Raw genomic sequence first — 20,152 nt, 5'->3', positions numbered from 1 at the left:
ATACATTATTGCATTATATAATCATTCATAATTATATCATCACTACTGCCTTCCACCATTAACCCGCGGCTGTTTATATTCTAAGGAGTTTGGACAGCAGTGTCATTCTCCATTAGAAGGAACTTCCTTCAGCAGGCTTTACATCTGAGCACATGCTGCAACACATTTCATACAATTTCTGCATCTATGGTCCCCTCCACTGGCCTCCTAGTGAAATTACATGTAGATATCACTGCCTCTGACACGCAGCTCTGTCCCATCCGTCACGTAAAATACGGGAATATCATTTAACACATTATATAAACAAACGAAGAGCACAGACGGTCTCATGAAAATGAGATTCTTTAGACCTTTTTTATTGAAAGCTTCATTGAAAGAAAAATAATAAACAGAAGTTTAAACTGGACATCCACTGATTTACAGAAACTCTCAGGATCACGACTCAAACACACGGGAGGCATGAATGTGCAGCAAATAAAAAAAATAGCATCCTAGAACTGTTTCACTTTCATATTCCTTTCAATAACACTTGTACAAATAAAAAGGATTCCATAAATAGTTTTCTATTTCCTCTGTCAATAAGTTACTTTTAGAGGTTTTGATGTTTTGGCTGAATTTGGTAGAACATTGTTTGTTTGCTTGTTGTTTTTTTGTCTTGCTTTTTTTCCTATATGACCCTCCCATTGCTAAAGATGGAGATTTTGATAGGTCAATGAACATTTATACGCCATGATTATCTCCGATGGTCCGTCTGATCTGAAGACAGAATTTGAGACTCCATCCTAGTATCCGATATAATGTGTAGTGTTATGAAACAGGAGCACCGTCAAAGCCAGAAATGATCTTACTCAAATAACAGGAGGAGCTCCTTACTCTTATGGTCTTTCGTAATTTTGTAATATATTAATTATTTAAGGCTTTCTCTTTAATTTTACAGCGTGGAAACCACATTAGCGATCGCAGAGTACAATCCACTTACTGTAGGCTACAGCACAACAAACAGAATGAGATCTCTGTTCTACGGTTTAGAGCAGCTTCCTCCGTATCTGCTTATATTCTGTAATACAGGAGATATTTGGACCCTTTAAAACGCACGGACGTGCTCTGAGAGGTGAACACATGAAGCTGCGGACACTTTGAACACCCGCTAAGCTGGTGGTCCTTATGATTGTTTAGAAAGCAGCAGTCATTTAATCTCTTCCCCATCTGCCACTGTGGCCCTCCAATACTGAATGCTTGATAGCAGCAATTGCATGATAAATGAACTCTCCTGAAAGGCAGTAGGAAGGAAAAAAAACAGAAAACAAAACCCTTTGCTATAGACTTTGCTTTTCATTTTTTTTAATCCAAGAAATGAAAATGTGTAGCTAGCTTGACCTCCACATTGTAACAGAGCTTTGCTTAGTGTAGTCTTTATACTGGTGAGACACTACCATGTGGCCTACATACTGTCCTTGTGGAGACACATGGCAGAGAGGAATTCATATTCATTTAGCCTCTTTCATAAGAAAAAAGTCCAAACCCCACACACCAACCCAACCACTACATTTGAATTAGGTCACTGGATGGCAACATCGTTGGTAACATCAGTCTAACTCTACGGTAGTGTATCATCTCTCATTCAGGAGCGAGCAGTTTGCTTGAGCAACACCAACATATGGGAAAAATGCACCGAAGGCTCCAGCACCGCTGTTAATCTGACCTCTTGTGGCCCATTCAAACCACCCTTCGCTTCTTTAGGATGTTACTCAGTGCAGGCTGAGGAACCAAGAGTCTAGCACCCAGAGATCCCCTCTGTGAAGAGACAATGAGACATGAGCTTCTAGAAACAACAAACACAGATGAACAACCAACACTGAAACCAGTCCCTGGACTGAGGAACAAAAACATCTCAGGGTCTGAAATGGTCTACTTTTAATTTGGAGAGGAGGGGGAAAAAAAAACATTTATGAAAATGTCATGCCAAAGAGACTTCACGACCTCCTCCGAGGCCTGTCTGAATCTCACTATGTGTATTTAAACTCCATTTTGAGCAATGAATGTGTTATCAAACAAGGATCTATTCCAAAGCAAATCAAGAATCACAGCAGTCAAGCCTCTCTCAGATGAAAAGAAAAGGGCGCTTATGTTCTGCGAAGTTGAGACCATCAGGAACGATGGTCAAGTAGGTCTCTCTGTTTACACATATAGCTCTTCATTGCTTTGGAACAAGGCACTGGAGTAACCACCTGATCCTGCACTGAGAGGTAACCTTGGTTGCCCCTCTCTCTCTCCTTGAGTTCTTTACTTTGATCAAATGAACTTTGACTGGGGGTTTCAGCAGGTGGGAATGCTAACACTCAACCCTACAACACATACACATCCCCTACAGCGAACAACGGCACTGCTGCTGTTTATCTGAACTGATCGTAATGGGGACATATTAAACAGTAAAGCTGCAGTGTATAACTGGTGGGGATTTGGAGACCTCTCTGTTGGAAATTGCATGCAACATCTGGAAGAACATTTTGTAACATCAGCAGGGCTCTGGACACCTTCCTCCCCATCATTGGAGGACCTGCATCATTGGAGGACTGTCTAAAAAGCCAACTCTCATCTTGTCTTCACTAGACTTGTGCTGATTTTGTTCTTGAGACTCAAATCCCCACATTCCCAGCACGTCGAGCCCGATCTTAGTTTCTGAGAAAAGTCTTGCGTAATCTGACACCTGTACAACACTGTCACTGTCTTTAAGTTTTAACCAAATCATTTTAAGCCTGTTCCCTGTAGAGGATGTGTTACATGTTATCTCTTATTAAAGCAACAACGCATGTACCTTGACCAATGGTGTTCACACTTGCATACTGCTCTATAGTATAGTGGTATAAAAGTGGGGTGTTTGTTTAAAAGCTTAAAACAAACAGTAGCAAGAGAGCAAATGCAAATCATAGTTTTTTTTCCACTGGCTCCAAAGCATAGTTTGATCTTACGTGACCTGCTAGTAGTTCACAACCAGACGGTCATTCACAACTGGTAGTTTCCTTTTTCCTCACGGTGGAACCACTTGAATTTGAGGTAGCTAACTGCAGAGAGTTTAAACACACACAAGTGAAGACACATTCCTACTTTGGCAAAAGGTATGACATGTCAGCCACACTGAGATATAAGAGTTTTCTTAAAACAACTCTGTCACTAGGGAGACAAGCTTGTCATTTCAGAAACGCTGAATCTGAGGATCCATGCAGAATGTGTGAGAGTGTTGAGTCAGTGATCTGGGGGGGTGCTGGAACATAGATGTACAGTGTCCTATTTTCGCTGAGCTGAGAGACAGAGAAAACCCCACTGATGCCATCTGCTGGGGAGAAGTCACACTCAATACAAAGCCCACTGTCTGGAAGTCTCCACTGCTCTCCATCGAAGTCTGAATGATTGGCAGAAAAGCTGCAGCAGTGGAAGGAATTTTAAACTCACAGCCCCTACCCAACACCCGATGAAAAAGTACCGGTTTGGCCATCAAGGTCAAACTAATACTTCTGAGACACAGAGACTAGAACAACAAGGCCAAAAAATATCAAATAGAAAAGAAATCGATCTACTCCACTGTCTCTAAGGGGTTTTCTTCATCTTTGGTATAAAATATGCCATCCATGGGCTGCATTTGATCCACAGCTAAGAAAGACTAAAGAAATTGTCAACAATTTCCTATTACTATTGCTTTTTGCACACATTTTCTTTATTTTAATTCAAAAGCTCCTATCTACTTTTGCGCTGCCAATATTTTTAATTTTTTTTTTTCTGGTTTAAGTTTTTGATTTTTTTTTTGATGTTTTTTTCTCGCAATGAAACAAGCAAAGCAGGCTGAAAACACCTTAAAGCTCATAAAAAATATTGCAGATAAAAACAATAATGCCATTAAAAATGATCTGCACTACACAATAAACTGCATTTCCCAGGATGCAGTGGTTTACATTTTTCTTTTTTTTTTTTTTCTAAAAAATGCAACTCTCTTTTAAACACATCACTATATTTTGACTCATTAGTCCTTTCTTTTCAACACAACGTCGCCACTGATAACTTAAAATGTCTTCACAAGACCTCTCTCATTCCTCTGTACAGGTAATATCACAGACGTCCCCTCCGCCCCAGGCCTCGCGCCACTCCATTAGTCCGTTCAGACACCCCCCTTTTTTTTGTTGTTTTTTTTTTTGTTTTTTGTTTTTTTTTTGTTTTTTTGTTCCTTTTCAAGACGTTCAGCTGGGAAAAGTCTTAGACATTTCTCAAAATTAAGGCAACAAAGATGATAAAACATTGATATTCTCTAGAAAACTAAAATCTAACTCATAAAAAAAATTGAAAGTAAAGTAGCTTAGAATCCGAGGAAGACTTCTTTTTTTTCTCACTTTCTCGCTCACATTCTCTCTTTCGCAAAAAACGTGCTTCCTCATCTAATAGAAAACTTGCTGTAGCTGAAAACCTACCTGCACATTCAGAAAATAACTGGAAAACTTTGTACTTGTTTGAATTTCATCACTTCATGAAGGAAAAGTCTTGTAAAGTTGTAGATTTAGCCATTTAGCTCCACCTCCAGGACTGCATATCTCTCTTCTTTAACCATAATGGTGGCTTTCAGAGGCTCCTCTCGCTCTGCCCACATGTCTGATAAATTCTCTCTCTTTTTTTTTTTTGGTGCTTGTGCAAAGGTGGACACAAACGTTTTCTGTTCAGCTTTTCCTTTTTGTCCTCCTCGTCCCCAGCACAGTCCCCCAATCTCAAGGCAACACAGTCACCCCGACACCCCTCCTCCTCCTCTCGTTATCTGACCACAAGGGGGAACAGGAAAAGCAGGAGCCAGGGAGGAAGCGGCCAGGGCAGGAAGAAAGAGACAGAAAAAGAAATTTTAGGGACAATACTGATAGCAGTTGAAGAAATGAAATGAGCAAATACACTCTTAAAAATAAAGGTATAAAGAGACTTTGCTAGTTGGTGCTCAAGGTAGAACTATGGATGTGCATTTCATTTACATTTGTGGCAAGTAAAAATTGCACTAATTCACAGGGGCTTACGAGTTCAATAATTGTAGGTAGAGTTGTTGTCTTATAGGGTCTTGCCAGTGAACTAAGTTGGTTTAGTGAAGTTCAATAGCAGCAGCAGGATTTAAAGAATTTAAAGGATGTACCTAACATTGTACATGCTTTCCAATTTAGGAAGCTTAGGGAGCATTAAAACCCCAAAGAATGGCCTTTAATACAGTGTCTGAGGGGTGTGTTTATGTGTGTGTAGGTAGAGATGAAGTGTCTCACTTTGCAGGCTGGTAAGAGTAAGTGGGTGCGTGATCGCTGGTGCCGTCCACACATAGAGGCTGCTGCTGGCCACTGGCGTCCTGGGCAGAGGGAGGGACGCTCTGTGGGGATGCCTCAGTCACCACCCCCTGGAACAAGGGAGAGCCAAGTGAGTCATCATCATAAGACATGTCTCTGACAACTGTTTATTCAAAAGTCAAGACAGAAATCCAGAAGCTGAAACATTCAGTGAAGTGCTAATGTGTGAGATACAGATACAATGGATTTGTGGCTAGCTGCACATACACGGCACTGTTTTTAACCTTAAATAACTGGTCCATGGTTATTTCTGCCGATACTGTATGTCCAAATATTTATGCATACTCTTTCTAGTGAGTGAATCCAGCTGATAAAATGCCTACCCACTGCCTACACAGTTGTTCAATTGCACATACGGTTTTTATAGTCTTCACATTAAGGTGTTGACCAACAGAATGTGATGATGCCCATAGGTCTGGGTGGTATAACGGTAATACTGTATACCACAGTATTTAAAAATGTGGAGGATATCTCAAAATAAGGGCAGTATTTATGGCGCGTGTGTGGTGTGTCAAATTTCAGTTCTGTGTCTTTAAAGGTACACTATGTAGTATTTTTACCTAAAAATTACAGCTTCAAAAAGATTGTGAGGTTTCTCCGACCTGTAATAGGGAGAATAATGCCGTCTCACTGCTCCCAGAGCTTCTCCTCTAAAAACAACTTGGCCGTGCAACTTCAGAATCATGGGGCACAGATATCTCGCGAGAAATGCGTAACACTTTACTACAAGAAGAATCCAGCTTGGTTTTACGAGTACGAACATTATGGCAGAGAGTGCAAGGAGGAGAAAGAGAGGAAGGGAGTGCGGCTGTTGAAGAGTTAATGTTGGACTGACTTTACTCCGTAGAGTGAGCCGAAACAGACATGAAGACACAAGTTGGAATAGTATTTTGTTGCCCTTTCTTCATGTGTTGCTGTGTTAGTTTACTAAAGTGTTATAATCAGGTTTTGAGAGGTTTACTGTGCAGTGGGCCAGGGTTTGCAGCTGCTAACTTTAGCCAGATTAGTGCACATTTTAGCTTTAGACATCGATTCTGGTAATAAGTGCTCTTCACTGGTTGCTGTGTAGTTGATGGCCAGAGATACACTTTGTGTCAGTGGAAGGACAGTTGTTATAATCAACTTTCTAATCAGGTTTTTGAGTGTTACTGATGAACGAGGGCCAGTGGTAGCACCTGCTGACATTATTTAGTTTATTTTCAAACGTTTTTGTTCCTCCAGCACCAGTCGTTGAAATTTGCTCTCTCAAATTGAATGTGTTATTTTATCGTCGACACGTGTGCACTGTCGGGTTGTGCTGAGCTGAATTGCATAGTGCTGAAAACACTTTACTCAACCCACGCTCACAGATATGAGGCTCACGCAGCCCGACCTCCAATGCACGGTAATACCGCACACCATGTTAATATTTTGAGTAGGTATAATGGTATGAAAAATGTGCATACCGCCCATTCCTAGTTGCCTATTCTGCTGTGAGGCAGTGAAACTGTTCTTTGGATTGAAGGACACCATCCAATACTTTGGGAAGAGATTATTTAATACTATTGATTTCAGCAGAAATTTTGGATCAGCAGCTGACTACAGTGTAAACTGTAAAATTAATGAAGGAATAAAAATAAAATTCATATTATGCGTGTGTGTGTGTTCAGCTGAGTCTCAGCATGTGTCTCTCCTGGTTCATGGTCAGTGGTCCTGCTTGCAAATTCTATCAGTCATACTGCTTTCAAATCAGATTTAAGGCCAGCTGATTCTGGAAGGAGTCTCATTACCTGCCTACCGTCATTCATTAGCTAGCCGTTAGCATTGATTTTCCAGCAAAAGCTTGACCCTGATATTCCTAAACTAGCATTTGGCTCCTTATTTTGGTGAAGCAAAAGGACACTTGGAAAACATGTCTGTCATTTTACTTTGGAAAATTATATAACTGTACAGATATCACCACAGTATCCTTGACAACGGAAACCTACAATGACACATGTTCATGTCTAGCCCTGATTACGATTTATATTTCCAAGAAACTGTGTCAGACGGTTTGTGAAATTGAGACTATGACTGATTCGGTAATGTTCCGACTGGCGAAAGTCTCATTACAACTGCAGACACAATATTACAAATTACAACTGCAGACACCATACTGAACCCAGCGGGTCTTATTAACCCTTAGATGTCTGAAGCTATTACTGTAATCTTCCCACATTAAGTAAATACAATTACAAAATTACATTAGTAATACACAGTTGGATTCCAATTCAGTGTGCAGTGTGCCCATGTTCAAGTCTGCCCTTCTGACAATGTCCAAAACAAAAAAACCCATAAAAAATTTAAAGGATGTGCATGCAGGAAACTGCATATATATCAACAACTTAAATCACTGAATGTAACCACTTATTGAGTTCAGAGTCATAGTGGGTCCAGAGCCTACTTGGAATCATGGGAACACACCCTGGAGGGAGCACCAGTCCTTCGCAGGGCAACACAAACTCACTCACACACTCACACCTAAGGACAATTTTGTGTAGCCAGTCCACCCTCCAACCTGTGTTTCTGTACTGTGGGAGGAAGTCAGAGAACCTGGAAGAAACCCACAAAGACACAGGGAGAACACACCACACTCCTCACATTTTGTCACATACTGTCAAAATTGACAATAGATAAAAATTGATATAGTAAAAATAGATAAATTGAAAACAAATTGTGAGCACGGTGGTGCAGCAGGTAGTGTCGCAGTCACACAGCTCCAGGGGCCTGGAGGTTGTGGGTTCGAGTCCCGCTCCGGGTGACTGTCTGTGAGGAGTGTGGTGTGTTCTCCCTGTGTACGCGTGGGTTTCCTCCGGGTGCTCCGGTTTCCTCCCACAGTCCAAAAACACACATTGGTAGGTGGATTGGTGACTCAAAAGCATCCCTAGGTGTGAGTGTGCTCTGTGAAAAACTGGTGACCCCTCCAGGGCGTGTTCCTGCCTTGTGCCCAGTGATTCCAGGTAGGCTCGCTGCTTGTATGAGCAGATCTGACAATGAATGAATGAGTGAATGAGTGAATGAAAACAAATTGCCCATTTGTACCCATCATACTGGATGAAATGCTGGATGAAGTGGTTTGGTCATATGGTGTGTGAGCGCTGGAGCCTAGTGAGGCTTACCTCCACTGAGACGGCTGAGGCAGGCACCGGAGTGTACTGGGGAATGTAGGTTCCCTGCATAGGAGCCGCAGCAGCTGCCGCTGTCATGTACTGCAAACAGAGAGAGAATGCTGGTCAGTATTGGGGACAGGGTCAAATGTCCATACTTAACCAACTCTGCATCCTTTTAGGAAAACTGCCCAGGTTTGGTACATTGGATAACAGAGTGTGAGGGTGGGGCCAGGCTAGAGAACGCGAGACAAATAATGTTCTCTAGTGGCCTCCGAGTGCTGAGGCGTCACCAGGGATTCCTTTTATTTAAATTGATATCTGGCTGTCTTTCTGCTCAAAGTTCTTTGGTTTGTGTTGAGTGTAACCAAACTTATCATTCTAGCCTGAGACTTAGTTTTGGTGATGCCATTTCTAATGAATGTTTTTTACATGTTATTCAGCCATTAAAACTTGTATTAAGAAATTGTGTTAAGAATTACTAAGTAGGTGTGACTTAATTATACATAAATGAGCTGAAAGTGAGCCTTGGGTTTTAGACAGAACTTCAGAAGCAGCTGAATGTGATAATCAGGAACAAAGATAATGAACACTGTTTTAGCGTTACACCACTACCACAGACATTAAATCAAACTTTTCTTCTCTGTATATAAACAGAGAGGTATTCTATACACTGAAGTGACGTACTGTGCCAGCGGTGCCAAGGGACAGATGGTTCATCTGTTGGGTGAGGGGACCCATCATGTTGGCTGGCTGCATGGAGATGGTGTGGTCCATGGCTGGTGTGATCACAGCACCCTGTGGGTGGGCACACACACACACACACACACACACACACACACACACACACACACACACACACACAAAACAGCAAAGGTCAGACAACATGGAGAAGGTAAGAGGAAATTAGTAACAATTCAGTCCCAAGTCTGCATAACCTTCAGAGTTAATGCCCTTAATGTAATGCATTTACATTCTCCACATCCACAGATCTCTCTCATTCTCTCCTCCTCTCTTTCTCTTTCTCTCATTCAACAGAATGGTCCAGATCACCCCAGCTGGGGCCTATTATCGGGGCCAGACGTGTGTTGTTCCACTTCAACAAATGAAATAATGCGATCCAAATGCGCGTCATGCATACTTCTGCAGAGATGATGCATTGCTCACTTAGCGGCGGTGCTCACACACACTGCGGCTGTGTTTACGTTTCAGGCACGCTGCTCCACGAGTGTTAACACATGTGAGGTAAAAGACAGAACTAGCTGCTGCAATTTGTAACTGCTCACCCCAGACTTCAGCTGCCTCCGTTGCGTGACGTTGGATAAGAGATGCACACACACACACACACACACACACACGTCTTGGCCTGATTACGATTAATATATCCTTGGGGGCTCTGGTCAGGTAGTTCGTCAAAAAGAAGTACTGTACTGAAGTTTGTACAAAGTGCGCTGGTGCTGGAGAAACCACAGCCTCGTGTAAAATATTTCTTATTAGGTGTGGATTGCTATATGTCTAATCAGATAGTTTCTGCATGTGTTAATCAGGGGTCAGTGTCTCTCTCGTTCAATGAATAAGTCGGACCAATCCATAGTCTGGCTTCATTTAGTTGTTTAACTGTATAATTTTCATCATTAAACCAATGAAAGGATAAGTTTTAAACAATTACCGTTACACATTCTTGAACACGTTATATTTTTATTGGCCTCTTATGAAGGATCTAACTGTGAACAAACTATATGGTGAACCTCAGTTAATTACGAACAGCATTAGGATTAGGACAAGGCTCATGGACTGGATTAGGTTTTGATTTGTGATTGATGAATTTAATAGTCTTTCATTTTAAAGACTTCAACCATTTTCTGCAAAATTCAAATACAGTGGAACCTCTACCTACAAACTTGATCCGTTCCGTGACCCGCTTCGTAAGTGGAAAAGTTCGTTTCTCGAGTCAATTTTCTCCATTTAAAATAATGGAAAAGCAATTAATGCGTTCCAGCCCCCACCCCGAAAGTCACCCTTTTTGCACTGATATATGTTTACAACACTCTCAAATTAGTAAAAAAAATACATGTAGCGTTACTAAAAATAAAAGAGAAATACAGTGGTAACAGTGATAAAAAAGAAATAATAAAGCGGTTACACATCGCTACCTTGAAGACGTGACGACTGGCTGGAGGAGTAACACAGGCACTGGCTGTATGACGGGAGGTGGGGGTGGGTGGAATAACGGAGAGTAGGCGGGTGAATGTTGGGAGACGAAGCGTAGATACGGCTTAACTTAGCACGAATTTCGATGTCTGCTATTTACACTAATGCTAAATTGCTAAAGCTACAATTTGCTAATCTTAAAAGCTCACTCAAGTCTGGGCGCGCTGGGAGACTCGGGTTCATTTCTAGAGTCATGGTTCATTGGTGGAGGCAAAAAATATTCAAATGCCCGGTTCGTATCTTGGAAAGTTCGTTAGTAGAGGTTCCACTGTATTTGATTGTAATCGGTGTAATTTAAAGTAGCTGAAACCACACATTCTAGAAAAGCATATATTTGTACTTTACAATAGTGTTAAAAGTGACTAGTGAACCTACACATATTCACATATGTAGTGTTGATAATGGTAATACTGGGGTAAATCTAAGTGCCCAACTGCCTAAAACAAACTTCCAAACAACAAAATGAGTGTAAGAAAATAAAATAAAATAAAATTGCATTAGACAAACGTATCTGATGTTTGTACATGTTATTTTCACTTATATCCATCTACAGAGTGTGGCTGTGTAAATCAATAAATACACACTCCATGTGGTCTACACTCTGACCAACATCACCTGTCACTGCACTGAACAGAACAGACACATATGGCCACAGTCACCGGGTAATGCCAGAAGCTAATCTGGGAGATAATTCAGTGTTGGCTGCATAGTCATTTTTTAAAAACTAAACAAAACAAAACCTATTAAAAACCCAGATTGTACAATGTGAGCTTGAACATACAATGGGGGGGGGGTGACCTGCCAATACAAAGGAAGGGGCATTTCCTCTTCATTTATGTATACAGATGAGTATAAAAACCCATCACATTTTAGAACAGAAAAGTTCCTTCTTTCACGCGGTCTGTGAGCACACTGAAACAGGTTCTAGGCATATAGTCTGGTATCACTAGGCTTAGACTGGACAGTAGGACAGACACATGACTGCCAGTTTTGAATAGTTTCAGGCTGTGTGATAGCATCTGTTGTTTCTGGCTGTGATTGGTTGACCATGGCTTTCTGTAATCCAATCAGTGCAGTTCCCGTTATTAGGACTAACTTCATTATGACGTGGATGATGGGAAGTTTAAAAGAGCTGATTACACTGTGAGGCAAAAATCTGCCCCACACTGGTTCCAGGATACGAGATCACCTTGTGTAGTGGCATCATGTCTAATTATTTGCATAGAAAAAGTCAGAAATCTGGCTCATATATTGGTCATTCACTTGACACTGGAAGGACGCTAACATTTTAAAATTTCACATTAACATTAATAATAATTAAAGAAAGAAAATAGCTAATCTACTAAAATATTAAAAAAATGTAGTAGCTATAACTTCATAAAGGTTCATTCAGTCTTTGCAGAAGCTGTGTTTTTGGGTTGTCTCTTTGTTTCTGGAGTGCCTCTGTAAGAGCCCTTCACATACAAAAATACTGAGACATACACATACACCCTCTCTGTTCATCTCTGTGTGTGAGCGCGGCTCAGCGGTGCTTGTACTTTCAGAGCGTGTGTTTAAAGAATAAACTGTGCAGACACTTGGCGTCAGAAGAGCTGTGTCTTTATTCCAGGCGTCAGAGCTAAACTGCTGGAGCTGCGCAGTGTGAGCTGTGCCTGTCATCTCCACAGCGCCAGCAGCCTCCAGCTAACAGCTCAACCCCGCCCCCGACAAGCTCCCATAATGAGAGGAGGAAAAAAGAGATCCACTTCGAATAATTCTCCACTCTCATTTACAGCCATATCAGTGAGGGACTTAGATGATTAAGGGCTGCAGGGTTGTGTGTGTTGTGTGTGTGTGTGAGAATATGATTCCCCCAGGGCGTGCATGCAAACCTGAGACACACTCAGAGAACATTTCTGTAGAACAGAGACACAGTCTCACTCTCGTCCTTTTGCTTTTCTCAATGAAATCTTCTTAAAAAGCTTCTTTGGAGCAATGCCAGATCAGAACCAATTGAAGATTTATAAGTGGCACTCCTGCCAAAATTAATAATGTAACCATTGCACCCTGGTATCCCACAGTGGGGCTGGAATAATATCTGAGGTGAGATTTTCATGTTTAAAGAGTAGAACCCTCCACTGGTTTTATCTTGAAAGTGGGAGGAACTAATAAAAAACTGGTCTGAGATGGATATTTGGGGAGGGTGAGGGGGTGTTGTTTTTAATTATTATTATTATTTTTTCCATTAGCGAGCGAATAGCAAGGGCATACATAATTAGGAAGCCAAATACCAGATGAGGACAACTAAGTTAGCTGGCTGATGGGGACAGTATGCGAACACTGTGTTCAAGTGTGTACCTTTTTGTTTTGGATTTCTGGCACTGAAAACTGCCTTGCAAATATACATCATACATTTTTTAAAAATTTATTTAAACTTATTTAATTAGATAGCAGGGCGGCACGGTGGTGCAGCAGGTAGTGTCGCAGTCACACAGCTCCAGGGACCTGGAGGTTGTGGGTTCGATTCCCGCTCCGGGTGACTGTCTGTGAGCAGTTGGTGTGTTCTCCCCGTGTTTGCGTGGGTTTCCTCCGAGTGCTCCGGTTTCCTCCCACAGTCCAAAAACACACGTTGGTAGGTGGATTGGTGACTCCAAAGTGTGTGTGTGTCTGTGTTGCCCTGTGAAGGACAGGCACCCCCTCCAGGGTGTATTCCCCGCCTTGTACCCAATGATTCCAGGTAGGCTCTGGACCCACCGCGACTCTGAATTGGATAAGCGGTTACAGATAATGAATGAATGAATAATTAGATAGCAAATGTGTAAGTGTAAAGGCTAAGAAAGAAATCACTAAAATATATCCATTTATATTTTTTCCCTCTTTGGTCCAGGCCGAAAGAACCAAACTGCACATATATACGCACCCTAGCACTAGCTTGTTTGTATTATTTGCCAACAGATCTGTGGCTAGGCTCAGAACTTGCATTGGTTGCCACCATAGGCAACAAAATCTTAAACCAACATAAAATCCAGAATACTGTCAAACCAAAGAGGTAGACTAATATCATGTTTAACTAAAGATTGCAGTGAAATATATCACGTTACTTATTAAACTATAGATTTATGGTGGAATGCCCATATAACAATGGAGGAATGCCCCCTGTACCACATAATGTAGAGGCTCTGGACCAATTAAAGGTTTTCTTTCCAAGAGTACGTGAAGTCAGAGCCAAGGACCCATTAGGACCTTTTATATGGTAAGAGTGTACTAACGGATAACAGCTTGAATGTTCCTTTAGCAACAGGAACATAATATACATCTCTGGGCTTGACCGCTAACTTCAACTCCTTGATGTCAAAATGATTAGTTGCTTCGGGTCTGTAGCCTGGACATACAAACCAGTCTGGGAAGGGTCTCTAGTGACATCACAGGAAGGCAAGCGGATGCCAAGAGGAAAAGGAAGTGGCCCTGTTTGTCCCTTCGAGGCTGCGCTGTTGAAAAAAACAGACTTCTTGGAAGGATCTTTCATATCAATCTTAAATATGTTTGCTACAGAGATGCGCACGCACAGACCACAGAGCCTCAGAGGAAATAATGCCTAATAATACATATACTATCTGACTAATTACTATAATTGGGTATTGTGCGGTCGGTATGTTTAAGTGTTGTTCTGGCACCGAGTCTTTTGTCTTTTTTTCAAACAAATACATGTGCATATGCAAACAGTACAGTACCTGCCAAAGCACATTCACCTTTTCAAGCTCCTGCAAACAGAGTGCGTTCTGGGGAATGGCAGAGATAAAAGCCCTAAATCTTTATTCAAACATTTGTTCCTTTGTCTCAGCAAATGGCTGTGACTGGCAGCGACTTAGGGAAGTGTCTCATTTCTTTTCTTCCCCACTCCGTCGCCGTTTCGCTCTAAGCGGCTTTGCGGTAATGCACTACGGCGGTGATTTGTTAATGTTCATTTCCTGAGAGGGATTTGGGGACGATTCACATAGGCATTCTTCTCCTGAATAAGATGCAGTGGGAGGCTGCATGCGTGTGTGTGTGTGTGTGTGTGCGCTGGAAAGTAGATGGACTGCATGTATATGCATGGCGTGCATGTTTCTGTTTGTGTGGACAGTGTAGAGCGAGAGGTGTGTGGGCACGGTGCTAGAACACACACATATGCATACATTCATCTGTGGTGCTTTACTTTGACTGGAAAGTGACGCAGAACAGAAGCGATGGTAATTATCAAAGAGACACTGACACAGTGTCCGGAGAGTGGAGCGCACAGAGAGCCTCCATTGTCTGCTGATCTGCTTAAATCCTCATCTCCAGCTCCAGTCGCTATGGTCACGTGTCTCCACGGTAACAAGGTGCCAAACGCACAGCTCTCTCCGGTTACAATGCCTTCCTCTCTCAGACGCTTTTAATTGCCTGCCTTCTCTCTACACAAGAGCAGGAGGAGAGAGGAAAAAAGAGAAGGGAAACATTATTTCTCCCTCCGTCTTGTTTTCTTTCCAGGATTTTCAAACGAGACAGGGATCTTCACGCTGACTCCGACAGCCTTTCACAGGAAGTTGCTTTTTTTTTTTTTTTATTCTTTCCCAGGCGTCTAAGGTCTTATCTGACGACTTGCCAAATAATCAGACAAGAGGATTTTGTTACAAAACACATTTACACATTATCACCCACCCTCCCCACGCTGGAAAAAAGAGAAAACACCCAAGACAGGCCCTTTTCCAGAAAAGATCATTAGAGAGATAGACAGATGTTTGTCCATTTGTCTCTCTCTCTCTCTGGTGCTCTTTCTTTCCCATTTCCTCTCTCGTTCCCTCTGGATTGCGGAGACTAATTCCTTGTGTTTTGATTTCTTTTGCAGGTTACATCCTGAACCTCTGAAGCGGCGCACTGAACAATTTTAAGGAACATGCTTACATGCTAACATGGCAAACTGAAGACTCTCCAGGGCATTAAGACAGAGAAACTAAGGCCTGGGCTAATCTCTGAGTGGAGGGCAGATACAAGGCTGCCGGTCAGTGGGCAAATCTCCAAGCATGTGCTTGGGGTTACCTTCCCATTCAAAAACTTAATGAACAGAAGGTGAGGCTGTCTAAGTATGTGTGTGTGTGTGTGTGTGTGTGTTTGTGTGTGTGTGTGTGTTTGTGTGTGGTGAATTTTCCAAGCCTCGGGTGGCAGGTGTCCTTCCTGTATCCTCATTGTATGGCCAATCAAGACAAAGAGAAAAAGAGGCAGGGGAGAAAGGAAAGAGCGATAGAGATAGAGGCAATGCAGGGGAACGCAAGAATGAATTTGTGAAGTGAGAAAGAGGGAGAGAGAATGACAACGAGAGAAAGAAAGACAGATTGTGGGAGTACAATAGAAAAAGAAACAGAGAATATATAAAAGGAGAGAGGAGGAGAGGGACTGTAGGGACCGCATAAGGAGAGAGAGAGAGAGAGAGAGAGAGAGAGAGAGAAAGAGAGAGAGAGAGAGAGAGCAAAAGGAGGACTGAGTGGTAAAGAGAGAAGGAAAATGCTGAGAAAATGAGAGTGGGTGACTAGGTAAAATAAACAGCGACTCAGACTCGGGACCTGTATGACTCAAGTTCTAAGGGCTGCTTTAACACACAATCACTCTGACTCTGAAAATAAATGATCCACACATTGCCCACAAAATTACAATCTGCACGTGTTTCCTGATACTGCCACAGGGGGGCAGAGCCAGCACTCAGCTTCACATTCCCAAGGCCCTTAGAGACTCTTTTACCTGTCCACATTCCTCGTCCTTTCACCCTTAGGGTGCCTACACACCAGACAAAACACAGACGGAGCAGAAGCTGCATAAGCATTCAGATCTCGTCTGTCTAGAGGGAAGGAAGGGTAGGGTTTGTACAGTTCAAAACCAAGTGGGTGATTCAGATTTTGGAGCCTAACTATTGAATACTTCATGAAAAGAAAGAACTCACAGTTTATAAACGTAACATTCAAAACAGATGGTTACATACAGAAATATTCAGTTTGGAAAAACGTGATATAAATGTACAAATTTTAATTTCTAGGTTATGAATTTACTTTTTGGACTCATAAAATGTTTGAGAACCTTTAGTTCTGGTCTTATTTTGTCACCACAGACGTAGCTCTGTGTTGGAATTCAGCTAAAGTCAAAAAGTGTGCATTACTCTGATGCCCAGTAAAACATCTTTCCTCTGCATTCGGGCCTCTTTTAAGTCAGACAGAGATCAGAGAGAATGTTCTGAAATACACAGAGATTTTGACACTACATCACACACTGTACCCTGAAAACACACACACACGTGCACGGTCTTGTAAAACAGCACAATCTCTCGCTTGTTAATTGTATTACAGTATTGGCTTTGGAAATGCCAATATTGCAGTGCTGCAATATGCAAAAAAGCTTCTAACTAATTAGTTTCTAATCATGTGCCCTGTGCATTGACCAATCAGACACTCCAAATGAGTTTCTAACAGTGTTTTAAAGAATCAAGGTTTTCAAGGCATCCAAAAACATTTTCAAGCATGGCACGATGGAGGAGCAGATGGTGTTTCTGTCACAGCTCCAGAGTTCTGGGGTGTTGTGGGTTCAAAGCCTGCCTCAGGTCACTGTCTGTAAGGGGTTTTGTGTTCTCCCTGTGTCTGTGTTGGTTTCCTCCAGAGGCTCAGATTTCTCCCACAGTCCAAAAAACATGCCAGTGGGTGGATTAGCTTTTCAAAATTGTCCAGAGGTGTGAGTTTGTGAGTAAATGTGTGAGTGTGAAATGATGGACTGCTGCCATGTCCAGTGTGTGTCTAGCCAATGATTCTGAGTAGGCTTCAGACCCACTGCGGCCCTTAACAGGATAAACTGGGCATAGAAAAATGATGAAGGAATTATTTTGATCATGATTTCACCGGTTTGTTTTTAATGTACACTACAGTGCAAAAGTCAGAGACCACTTCCTTTAAATGTACAAGTTGTTCGTTTTGAGAGGATATGTCTGAGGAAGATTGCATATAAGATTACCTACCTGCATGAGAACAGCGAAAAATGTTTTTATTCAGAGCTTTATATAAATAATACATAAAGAAATATACAAAACAATGGGACTCAACCTTGCAAGATGACCTGGGAGAATTGTGGTTAAATTTTTCATGTGTTAGAACAGAAAATAAGGTGCCATGCTTATTTAAGATCTGGGGGAGGGGAGAAAAAATAAAAAGGCAGGTTAAATGGGTCTAAAAGTAAAGCTTTACTAAGAAAAGGGAAATCAAACAACACTCGTTGTGTCCTCAGAAACACTGTCTGGCCACATCAGAGCTCGGACCTCAGTGTGATTGACTGTGTTTGGAATTATTCTGGAGATATAGGACAAAACTAAACAAAACAACACAAAAAAACATGAAAGCACATTTGCTGAGACAAAAAAGTCTGAAAACTGGCGGAAGGTAGACATTGGGAAATGTGGTATTATATTATTACACGCTGAAGGCTTGAGTGATAAGTGGAAATGAAATAAAGGGAGAGTGTTTGTCTCTGTTTCGGTGCAGTACTTTAGGACAAAGCCTATTACAGCCACAGTATGAAGCCTATAGTAATAACACGGAACATTATCGGTGTCATACAGCAACATCATGTACACGAGTACACTAATACACTAACAGAACTTCTCACTCACTCACACTCAAACACAGACGTAACAGATGGGAAGGACTTACAGTAGGTTGCATAACGTACTGTTGGTGAGGCATCCAGGATGTACTCTGCACCTGTGGGGAGAAAGAGCATTTTCTCATTTTCCCTCCTCTTCCTCCTCCTTCTTCCAAAACCCCAGACCAGCGGAGGCAGTGGCCAGAAATACCGGCTGATAATTACAGTGGGATCGGAATGCCACGAGGAGCAATATTGTCTCCTAATTACAGCAGCGCGGCAGCGGTTTCATCATCAAAGCTCGGTCTGGCCCAAAATCTCAACTTTCATCTCCCTTGCCTCACCGCTCAGCTCATAAAGCCCTACACAAATATTCCTTATTATTGCACTTGCACTTCAACAAATGCCTCTATTGTTTTCACAACACGCAATCTAGTGAACAGCGGAAATCTCTGTAGCTATATGAGAAAATATGCATGAAAATGTGTTGTAGAAAGCTTATTTAAATGTGTGCGTGCCTTAAAATGTACATAGCTCATCAGTTTTCTGCATCGAGACGGAGAGTATAAGGAGGCTCTGTGGATCGGTACACTAGTGTGATCATCTGGCAGTAAGTCCTCTAAGGTGTGTAAGCACACACCTCATCTCTCTCCAGCTGCTGAAAGATTCATGCCCTCACACTAGCTCCCACTCTCTCTCTTTTTCTCTTTCTCTCTCTCTTTTTCCCATCCTTTCTCCCCCTCCCCCATTTATAAACCTGCAAGGGATATAGTTGTCTCTTGTTCCATTCTTTCAAAGTTTAGGGGAGAAATAGAGGTGGCATTGCATTGATTTCCCGTCAGTTCCAGTTGGAGTCATTTCTTTGTGTTCACTGCAGTGTGGGATTCAATATTAATTCACTAAGGCCGGGTGGGGCATATGCATATTATATCACAATACTCAATCAGGAGATACTCTAGCCCTGTGAGAAATACAGGGACATCAGCATACACATACTTTGTGCCCAAGCAGAAGCCTGTTAACTGTTTATACAGCATTTGGCACTGAATATTAGGTATTAGAATTAATATATAGATTATTTAATGGTTTTATGCAAATACTATGCCATTTTATTTATATGACCTAAGCATATATATATATATATATATATATATATATATATATATATATATATATATATATATGTGTGTGTGTGTGTGTTACTAATTTTTCAGCACCAGGAAAACCAAAGCATTAAAACTGTACATTTAATACACAATTAAACAGAAGCCTTCCATGTTTTTCAGGGGACTTGCTTGCAACATTTAAAGAGATATTTGTGCACATCCACAGTGTACTTTTAGATGTTTTTTATATTTTCTTGTTGTCCTCATACATTCAGTTATACAAAAACATTCAGTGATGTTTGGGACAGTGTTCTAATGTGGTCAGCCAAAAACCAGGAGCTTCTTTGTTTGATCTTCAGACTTATCCATAGGCGTGAGTGAATGTGTGTGTGTGTGTCATTCTGTGAAGAACTGGTGCCCCCTCCAGGGTGTGTTCCTGCCTTGCACCCAGTGATTCCGGGTAGGCTCCGGACCCACTGTGACCCCGAACTGGATAAACGTTTACAGACAATAAATGAATTCTTTCAGACCCACTTTTGTCTCCTCACAGATGGCAGAGATTCATTCATTCATTATCTGTAACTGTTTATCCAGTTCAGGGTTGTGGTGGGTCCAGAGCCTACCTGGAATCATTGGGTGCAAGGCGGGGATGGCAGAGATATGTTTAGTTATTTTCAGATCTGAAGTAACATTGGAGCTTGAATTCTCTCCTGTCTTTCAAAGACGCAAGCCTTAAATACTG

At 41.7% G+C, this 20,152-nt stretch overlaps 1 protein-coding gene across 3 annotated transcripts in view; it reads right to left on the bottom strand.

Annotated features, from left to right (window-relative positions):
* Window positions 1-346: 346 nt before the first annotated feature.
* rbms3 (RNA binding motif, single stranded interacting protein) overlaps window positions 347-20,152 on the bottom strand; it is a 205,356-nt gene continuing 185,550 nt past the window's right edge. For 2 of the 3 annotated variants that reach the window (XM_066682766.1, XM_066682767.1), the window contains exons 10-13: window positions 18,373-18,423; window positions 9,170-9,280; window positions 8,495-8,584; window positions 5,276-5,407 (exon numbers count right to left, since the gene is read on the bottom strand). In XM_066682766.1, coding sequence (XP_066538863.1) covers window positions 5,276-5,407; window positions 8,495-8,584; window positions 9,170-9,280; window positions 18,373-18,423 — 384 coding nt within the window. Of the gene's footprint in view, window positions 4,796-5,275; window positions 5,408-8,494; window positions 8,585-9,169; window positions 9,281-18,372; window positions 18,424-20,152 lie in introns of those variants that run through there. The other variant, XM_066682765.1, reaches the window with a different exon arrangement.

Source organism: Hoplias malabaricus, chromosome 10 (genome assembly GCF_029633855.1).
Source record: "Hoplias malabaricus isolate fHopMal1 chromosome 10, fHopMal1.hap1, whole genome shotgun sequence".
In the NCBI taxonomy this organism is placed as follows: domain Eukaryota; kingdom Metazoa; phylum Chordata; class Actinopteri; order Characiformes; family Erythrinidae; genus Hoplias; species Hoplias malabaricus.
This window is presented reverse-complemented; position numbering and strand designations above follow the sequence as displayed.